At 40.6% G+C, this 9,890-nt stretch overlaps 1 protein-coding gene across 1 annotated transcript in view; it reads right to left on the bottom strand.

The window, feature by feature from the left end:
* Positions 1-9,745, bottom strand: part of HPRT1 (hypoxanthine phosphoribosyltransferase 1) — a 33,635-nt gene extending 23,890 nt beyond the window's left edge. The window contains exon 1 of the mRNA XM_077760812.1: positions 9,640-9,745. Within this exon, the coding sequence (XP_077616938.1) occupies positions 9,640-9,745 (106 nt within the window). The remainder of the gene's footprint in view (positions 1-9,639) is intronic.
* Between the last annotated feature and the right edge of the window lie 145 nt (positions 9,746-9,890).

The following is a 9,890-nucleotide window of genomic DNA, read 5'->3' as shown; positions in this document are numbered from 1 at the left end:
ATTTTCTAAAAACCCAAACTCTTAGAGGTCTGAGATTGTTATAACCAATCTGTGAAGTGTCTTTCTAGCAGATACTCCAAGACTGTCTGAGTAGAACCAGATATTGGCTGTCTTCATACACCCAGTACCCGGCNGTTTTTATCTTGGGGAAAAGAATTATAGTGATTTTATTTAGTTCTTTATACTATGTATTCCAAATTTCCTTCATTGAGTATATACTGCTTTTTAAAAAATTCAGTCATCTTTCTTATAAATTATTTGTGGGGGGGTGTGTTTTATCACACACAGGTAAAAAGTATGGGAATGTGAAAGATGTATTAAAACAAAATCTGCAAACAAAAAGTGTAATACCAAAAAATGGAAGAGAAGTGAGGAGGGGAAGGAGAAAGGGAAGAAAGGAGGAAAGGAGGGAGTGGAAGAAGGAAGAAAGGGTAGACAGGGAGGAANTCCCCCAGACAATTTCACTTTTTTTTTTTTTAAATCACAGGTGATTTATAAATCCTACTCACCATTATATTTAAAATTCATTCAAAGAAATAAAGCAGAGTTATAATACTCTACCTCACATGACAGTCAAGATTAAATATCTTCCAAACCACATTCAAGAAGATGATGATAAGAGTTTTGGCAGTTTTCAAGAAATACTGGTCAAACCGTAATTAAATCTCAATGTATCAGCTAACAGCTACTGAACAGCTTTCCATCAGCACTATGTTAGATGCTTAAGGATAGGTAGCTAGGCTTTCAATAAATTTTAAAAATACATACTTAAGATTTATATTATTATTCACAGAATTCATAATTATATTCTGAAAAATTTGAGGTGCATGTCACTTTTTCAGACCCAAAAGATCAGTTTTGAGCTCTCCAGACTTGGGTGGAATTTTAGGTACTGTCTTACCCAGCTGGTAGTACCTCCACACCACCTCCACCTCTGCACATGGCCAGGAAGCCGGCAGTGAGGCAGGGGTGTGGACCAGAACACGAACACAGACATGACCGTGTGGCATATGGTGCCCAGGCACTCGCTCGGCAGCCAGTCTGAGAGTGGTAGGAAGTCAGTATTGATTTGTTTTTAAATCAACACATACTACTACTTTCACACACAGCAAGAAAAATTCTATTCTTGCGGGGGCGGGGTGGAGGGGAAGATTATGCCAGATCTGGCATAAAGTACTAATGTATCTGCTAAACATTCACGTCATGCACATTACAGAACACCTTCACTACAAAGAGAATGGAAATGGGACATTTGTGTCCCCTACAGGAGTATTTCAAGAATACTTTATAACAAGCATGTATTACTTTTTTAAATTTTATAAACTGAAACTCAGCTTAAGTTTTGGGAAAAGGCAGACCTTGCTAGATCCTGTAAGAGGAGAGGATAAACATTCAGGCCTGGCTCAGAATACATCTGCTATTACCTGACAAGAATGAAGACGGACCACTGCATCCTGCTTTGACACTAAGACGATCCAGAGCACCAAAATGGCTTCCCTGAAGGTTACTCACCACTTCTACCAAGTTACTCCTGGCTCCGCACAAGCATAAACCAGGACCCACCCAGGACTCTTTGAAATGTGCAACATTTGTAAAGCCTACAGCTTCTGTGAAAATGGCTTAGTGCCCGGCTACAGGTTTTGCAGGCAGCCTAAGAACTCCATGAGTCTGATTTGTCTCAAAGCCAAAGTGAATTCTACCCAGAGCTCGTCCCAGACATGCCGTCTAATACAGACAGAACAGCTGGGATGTACATCAAAAGAGGAATCCTACACCAAATTAATTTCTAATGTAAAAGTTTTTATTTTCAATCAATACCATTAGGTTTATATATCACATTTAATGTTGATTTGTGATTATATGAGAATATTACGATAAATTACATGCCAACCAACTGGACAACCTAGAAGAAATGGATAAATTTCTAACAACATATAACCTCCTTAAACAGAATCAGGAAATAGAAAATTTGAAGAGACCAATTACCAGCAATGAAATTGAATCAGTATTCAAAAAACTCCCAACAAACAAAAGTCCAGGACCAGATGCCTTCACAGGTAAATTCTATGAAACATCTAAAGAAGAATTAATACTCATTTTTCTCAAACTAGTCCAAAAAAAACAGAAGACGAAAGAAAACCCAAATTCATCCCATGAGGCCTGCATTACCCTGATACCAAAACCAGATAAAGACACTATAGAAAAAGAGAACTACAGGCCAATATCACTGGTGAACATGAAAAAAATCCTCAACAAAGTATTAGCAAACCCAATCCAACAATACATTAAAAAAATGATTCACCATGATCAAGTGGTATTGATTTCTGGGATGCAAAGGTAGCTCAATATTTGCAAATCAACCAATGGGATCAAAACCATTTGATCATTTCAATAGATACAGAAAAGGCATATGACAAAGTACAACATCCATTCACGGTAAAACCGTCAACAAAGTAGTTTTAGAGGGAACATACATGAACATAATAAACGCCATATATGAAAAACTCACAGCTGGGGCGCCTGGGTGGCAAAACTGGTTAAGCGTCCGACTTCGGCTCAGGTCACGATCTCACCGTTTGAGAGTTCGAGCCCCACATCAGGCTCTGTGCTGACAGCTCAGAGCCTGAAGCCTGCTTCGGATTCTGTGTCTCCCTCTCTCTCTCTCTGCCCCTCTCTTGCTCGCACTCTGTCTCTCTCTCTCTCAAAAATAAATAAACGTTTAAAAAAAACTCCACAGCTAACATCATACTCAACAGTGAAAAACTGAGAGCTTTTCTCCTAAGGTCAGGAAGAAGACAAGGTTGTCCACTCTCACCACTGTTATTCAACATAGTACTGAAGTCCTGGCCACAGCAAGCACACAAGAAAAAAGGAATAAAAGGATTCAAACTGGTAAGGAAGAAGTAAAACTTTCGCTCTTTGGAGATGACATGATACTATACATAGAAAACCCTACAGACTCCACCAAAAAAACAACTAAAACTTCAGTAAGATCACAGGATACAAAATCATTGTAGTGAAATCCATTGCATTTTTATACACTAATAATTAAGTAACAGAAAGAGACATTAAGANAATCTCATTTATAACTGCATCAAAAATAATTAAACCACCTAGGAATAAACTTAACCAAGGAGGTAAAAAGATCTGTACTCTGAAAACCATAAAACACTGATGAAAGAAACTGAAGACAACATAAACAAACGGAAAGTTATTCCATGCTCATGGATTGGAAGAACAGATATTGTTAAAATGTCCATACTACTCAAAGCAACCTACATACTTAATGCAATCTCTATCGAAATACCAACAGCATTTTTCACAGAACTAGAGCAAATAATCCTAAAATTCCTATGGAACCACAAAAGACCCTGAATACAGCCCAAAACAAATCTTGAAAAAGAAAAGTAAAGCTTGGAAGTATCCTAATTCCAGATTTCAAGTTATACTACAGAGCTGTAGTAATCAAAACAGTATGGTGCTGGCACAAAAATAGACACACAGATCAACAGGATAGAGAGCCCAGAAACAAACTCACGATTGTATGGTCAATTAATCTTCAACAAAGCAGGAAAGAATATCCAATGGAAAAAAGTCTCTTCAACAAATGGTGTTAGGAAAACTGGCCAGCCACATACAAAAGAATAAAACTGGACAATTTTCTTACACCACACACAAAAATAAACTCAAAATAGATTAAAGACCTAAACGTGGAACCTAAAACCATAAAAATCCTAGAAGAGAGCACAGGCAGGAATTTCTCTGACATCAGCGGTAGCAACTTCTTTCCAGATAGGTCTCCTAAGGCAAAGGGAAACAAAAATAAACTATTCAAGTTCTTCAAATTAAAAAGCTTCTGCTCAGCAAAAGAGACAATCAATAATACTAAAAGCCTACTGAATGGGAGAAGATATTTGCAAATAACATATCCGAAAAAGGGTTAGTATCCAAAATATACAAAGAATTGATATAACACCCAAAAGACAAATAACCTAATTAAAAAATGAGCAGAAAGTGTGCCTGGGTGGCTCAGTCGGTTAAGTGTCCAACTTCCACTCAGGTCATGATCTTATGGTTTGTGAGTTTGAGCCTCGTATCAGGCTCTGCACTGACAGTGTGGAGCCTGCTCATGATTCTCTCTCCCTCTCTCTCTGCCCCTCCCCTACTTGTGTTCTCTCTCAAAATAAATAAACTTTTAAAAATGAGCAGAAGACATATGAACAGGCATTTCTCCAAAGAAGACATCCAGAAAAAAAAAAAGAAGACATCCAGATGGCCAACAGACACATTTGAAAAGATGCTCAATATCATTCATCATCAGGGAAATGCAAATCAAAATTACAGTAAGATATCACCTCACACCTGTCATAATGGCTAAAATCAACAACACAAGAAACAACAGGTGATGGCGAGGCTATGGAGGAAGGAGACCCCTTCTGTACTGTTGGTGGGAACGCAAACTCATGCAGCCACTGTGGAAAACAGTATGGAGGTTCCTCAAAAAGTTAAAAGTAGGGGCGCCTGGGTGGCTTAGTCGGTTGAGCATCCGACTTTCGCTTAGGTCATGATCTCGCGGTTCGTGGGTTCGAGCCCCATGTCGGGCTCTGTGCTGACTGCCAGCTTAGAGCCTGGAGCCTGTTTCAGTCTGTGACTCCCTCTCTCTCTGACCCTCCCCTGCTCACGCTGTCTCTCTCTCTCTCTCCTAGAAATAAATAAAAAAATTAAAAAAAAAAAGTTAAAAATAGAACTACCCTACGATCTAGGAATCACATTACTGGGTACTTACCAAAACAAAACAAAACACTAATTCAAAGGGATACATGCACCCCTATGTTTACTGCAGCATTATTTACAATAGCCAAATTATGGAAGCAGCCCAAGTACCCATCGATTGATGAATGCATAAAGATGAGCTGGGTGTATACACACACACACACACACACACACACACACAATGGACTATTATTCAGCCATCAAAAAAGAATGAAATCTTGCCATCTGCAACAACATGGATGGAGCTAGACAGTATTTATGCTAAGTAAAATGAGTCAGAGAAAGACATAACATGATTTCATTTATATGTGGAATTTAAGGGAAAAAAACAAAGGAGAAAAAAAGACAAACTAAGAAAGAGACTCTTAACTATAGAGAACAAACAGATAGTTACCAGAGGGGAGGTGGGGAGGAGGGATGATGGGTGAAATAGGTGACGGAGACTAAGAGTACACTTACTGTGATGAGTACTGAGTAATGTACAGGATTGTTCAATGACTATATTATACACCTGAAACTAATACAACACTATGGTAACTATACTGAAATTAAAATTTTTTTTAAAAAAGTAATTTTTTTTTTTAAATGTTTTATTTATTTCTAGGAGAGAGGGAGACAGCGTGAACAGGGGAGGGTCAGAGAGAGAGGGAGTCACAGACTGAAACAGGCTCCAGGCTCCGAGCTGGCAGTCAGCACAGAGCCCGACGCGGGGCTCGAACCCACGAACCGCGAGATCATGACCTAAGCGAAAGTCGGATGCTTAACCGACTAAGCCACCCAGGTGCCCCTAAAAAAGTAAATTTTTAAAAAGGGTGATTTCTTCAAGCATAAAAAACATGTTAATATAACTCTTTCCAAAAGGCAGAAGCAAAAAATCTTAAAACTTGCACTGCTTGAGGTACTTTAGGCATGAATCACAACTCTGTTACAATTCACTGTAAATAAAAGGGGTATACTGATGGGGGTCCTAATTTAAGAAATAAATGATTGGCCATAGGTAGTCTGTTGTCAGAACTGGGCAATGTGTGTATGAGGGTCTGTTATACTATTATGTCTACTTGTAGATATTTCAAATATAAAGTTAAATACAGAGTAATTTTTTTAAATGATGACAAGGCACCAACATCAACTTTTCCCAATTTTTACATTTAAGGAAAAGTCCAGGGCTTTCAAATCCATATATAATAACCAAATATTAGAATACTAGTTTTAAAACGGTGAGGACCTTATCCAGAACCTGTATTCTTATTACTAATACTCAAATATTTATTGAGAACCTACTATGTTCTATGTACATACTAGAGAGGATTAGATTAACCTGACATACCTACCCTCAAGGAGCTTACAGTACAGAAGACATGACATGTATATGAATAACCATCAGGAAGGGTTAAACCGCTATGAAAAAGATACCCATGAAGGATGCTGGGAGTTTAAAGAGTAGTCAAACTCTCAGAAGCCTCACTTGCACCTAGACCAATGGTAAGAAATAAAAAAGATATAATTCAATGAACATGAACTTGGTTTTTTTTTTTTTTCATTTTACTTATTTTAGAGTGAAGGGGAGAGGGGCAGAGGGAAAGAAAGAGAGAAGGTGGGGGAGAATCTGAAGCAGGCTCCATACTCAGTGGGGAGCTCGATGCAGGGCTCAGTCCCACGACCGAGATCATGACTTGAGCCAAAATCAAGTCAGACACTCAACCGACTATGCCACCCAGGCACCCCCAGGGACTTGGTTCCAAAACATCCAAATCATCCAAAACACCAAAACTTCATATTAAATGGGTCCAATAACCTCAATCTCTACAAGAGCTAGACGGAAATATACTCGGTGGCCTTTAATCTTATTAGCCCTTATTTGTCTCATCTGATATTAATATCTGATATTAACCTCATCTGATGTGAATTAGTTAACAATCCAGTGGCTGCTCTGACAGGAAGGGATTGCAATATATTAAATTACATAAAAATGCATTTTGCATTCACGTTGATAAGGCACTGTGCAATAAGTTTTGTAGGGAACATACAAAGATGAGTTTAAACTGAGAGCCCTCAAAGAACTTATAATCTAGTAGAAAAGACATATATTCATACAACTATACGGCACAATAAAGCTTGTCATTTGTACCTGAATCGAATTTGACCAAGCCCACAAATTTGTGATTATCAAAAGCAGTTATATGTGCACGAAAGATAAACCTGGAACCCAGCACCAATGACTCCCCCTACAGCAATACCAAGCATAAAGTAGTCTGTTGCCTGGTTGTAAACTGAATCAAGTACACTGGCACGTCTCTAATACTGAATTAGCACAGTTTTCTAAATTAACCAGGCAATAGTTGATGACGAAGGTAAGTCACACTTGTAAATGAACGGAAATCCCATCTGTTTTATTGGCGACTTGGTGTTGCATGTCTAAGTGTGTGGTTATCACACCTTCTAAAACACCCGCATTAGCCTGCTGGAGCTGCCATCACAAAATCCCACCGACTGGGTGGCTTAAACAACAATAATTTACTTCTTGCAGTTCTGGATGCTGGGAAGTCCAAGATCAAGAATGCCAGCATGATAGGTTACATTCCAAGGCCTCTTTTCTGGGCTTGTAGGTAGCTGCTTTCTCCCAGCTCTGTGCACAGTGGAGGGTGGGGTGGGAGCTCTTTGGTGTCTTTTCTTAAAAGACCAGGACCCCAATCTCATGACCTTATCTAATCCTAATTACCCCATAAAGGGCCCCATCTCCAAATACCACACAGTGGGCAGTTAGGGCTTCAACATGTGTATTTGTTGGCTATTACTGGAGACACAAACATTCAGTCCATAACAAGAAACTGACATAAAATGGCTAAAGTAGATTACAAAGAAGATTCTGGATGGCTCTGGGAAGAGCCCAACCCAAAAGTATTTGAGGAGGAGCTGGGGCACCTGAGCGGCTCACTTGGTTGAGTGTTCAACTTCAGCTGAGGTCATGATCTCACGGTTCGTGGGATGGAGCCCCGTGTAGGGCTCACTGCTGTCAGCACAGAGCCTGCTTTCCATCCTCTGTCTCCCTCTCTCTCTCTCAAAAATAAATAAATCTTAAAAAAAAATATTTGGGGCACCTGGGTGGCTCAGTCGGTTAAGCATCCAACTCTTGGTTTCAGCTCAGGTCCTGATCTCACGGTTGGTGAGTTCGAGCCCCATCCTGGGCTCTGTCTGTGCTATCAGTGTGGAGCCCACTTGGTATCCTCTCTCCCTCTCTCTCTCTCTCTCAAAAATAAATAATAAAACATTTTTAAAAAATGGAGAGGTTAAGAAGCACCCAGGTGGCTCAGTCAGTTGAGCATCTGTCTGGCTTTGGCCTAGGTCATGATCTAATGGTTCCTGGGTTTGAGCCCCATGTTGGGCTCTGCACTGACAGCACAAATCTTGCTTCAGCTTCGCTATCTCCCCCTCTCTCTGACCCTCCCCTGCTCTCTCTCTCTCTAATAAATAAACAAACATTAAAAAATGGAGAGGTTAAGAGCAGACTCTGGGGCTAGATAACTCAGATTCAAATCCTAGCATTGCTGGGTGATCTTGGGTAAGTTACTTAACCTCTCTGAGCCACATAAATTTATTTTTCAATTTAAAAATATCCAATCAGTTAACATATGTAAAGGGCTTAGAACAGAAACCAGAACACAGTAAGCACTAGATGAGTGCCTGTTGTTACTAACATGCAGACAATTTTTGGCAAGGAAATAAAAAAAGAACAGGACTTTGCCAACCAAAACCACACTGAAGTTCTTAATGTTCAAACGAAACTAACAATAGTGAGTTCTAGCAATAATAATTCACTGTGTGCTGGGGCAGGCATCACCCCCAAAGCTAAAAACATCTAACTTCCTCAGCAACTGAGTAAACACAAAAGCCCCCACCATTTTTTGAGTACCTACTATTAGCATACCATTTAAGGGCATGGGCTCTTGAGGGAGACCTAAGTTTGAGTTGGAGTTTCTCTTTGGAACTAGGTGAAGTGGGTATGGCCAGAAGCAAAATTACTTAACTTCTCTGAGGCTCCGAAGATTCCTTCTCTGTAAAATGTTAAGAATCATGCTATTGTTACAGGGTTGTTTTGAGGACTAAACTGGACTGTGGAGGTAAACACACAGTAGCTATTACTACTATTCCCAGTCAAAGACCATGGAAAGGTTGCTTAATCAGAGAGTCTTACAATATTTCAAGAACACCCAGAGGTAGCTAGCACCTCAGTTATACATTAGGGACACTTGAGCCCAGAGAAGTGAAGTAAGTTACCCAAGGCCACGCAGCTAGTGAATTAGCCCAAACCAGCAAGATTCCAGGCCAGACTCCATGAAGAACACTGCTCTTTACCTTAAGCCATCATTCCCACTAGCAATAGGATCCTTCCTTTTGGGGCGGGGGGGCCTCAAGTGGTTAATTATTTAATTTATTCATTCAACAAACCATTATGGAGAATTTCTTACATACCACGCACTGTCCTATATGCTGTGGTTACAGTGGTGATCCCTGACCTTATAACGTTTATGTTTTAGTGGGAGAGACAATCAACAGGTAATCAGGTAACTGCTAAAATAAAACGATGACCGATGATGCAGACCGAAGTATGTCACTATTGGGCGGGGTGTGGGCCATTTTAGCAAGCATAATCGGAAAGGGTGGGGTGGGGGGTGGTGCAGCTTGGCTTGTTCCAGAAACAGAAACGAGGCTGGAGACAGGATACAGAGGCTGATGATGGTACGAATGTCCTTGAAGGTGAGGACCAGATTCGCACGTTTTGTCCGTGCAGCATCAAAGAACACAGGATCCGGTTTGGGGCGTGCCTGGTTTCGAGGCCTAGCTACCTCAGGGCTGAGAGAAAATTACCTAAAATCGGCTCACTGTTTTCCTCGTGTGTAAAAAGGTAGGCATGGTTACCGCTGCCAAGCCTGCTGTGAGGCTTCACCCCGGCAATGCGCATTCGCACAGTCATGGTGGCATTTGCGGAACTAGGTGCAAGTCCCAGTCCCCGCACGCTCTCCCACGTGGCCGCTCCCGTGCCCGCGCCCTGTTCAAGGGGCCCTGAGGACCTCAGCGGCACGGCCCCAGTTTAGAGAAGGGCTTCTAGTGACAGAGCC

This window comes from Crocuta crocuta, unplaced genomic scaffold (assembly GCF_008692635.1).
Source record: "Crocuta crocuta isolate KB4526 unplaced genomic scaffold, BGI_CrCroc_1.0 scaffold475, whole genome shotgun sequence".
NCBI lineage: Eukaryota > Metazoa > Chordata > Mammalia > Carnivora > Hyaenidae > Crocuta > Crocuta crocuta.
The sequence above is the reverse complement of the archived record's forward strand: the minus strand, read 5'-3'. Positions and strand labels throughout refer to the sequence as shown.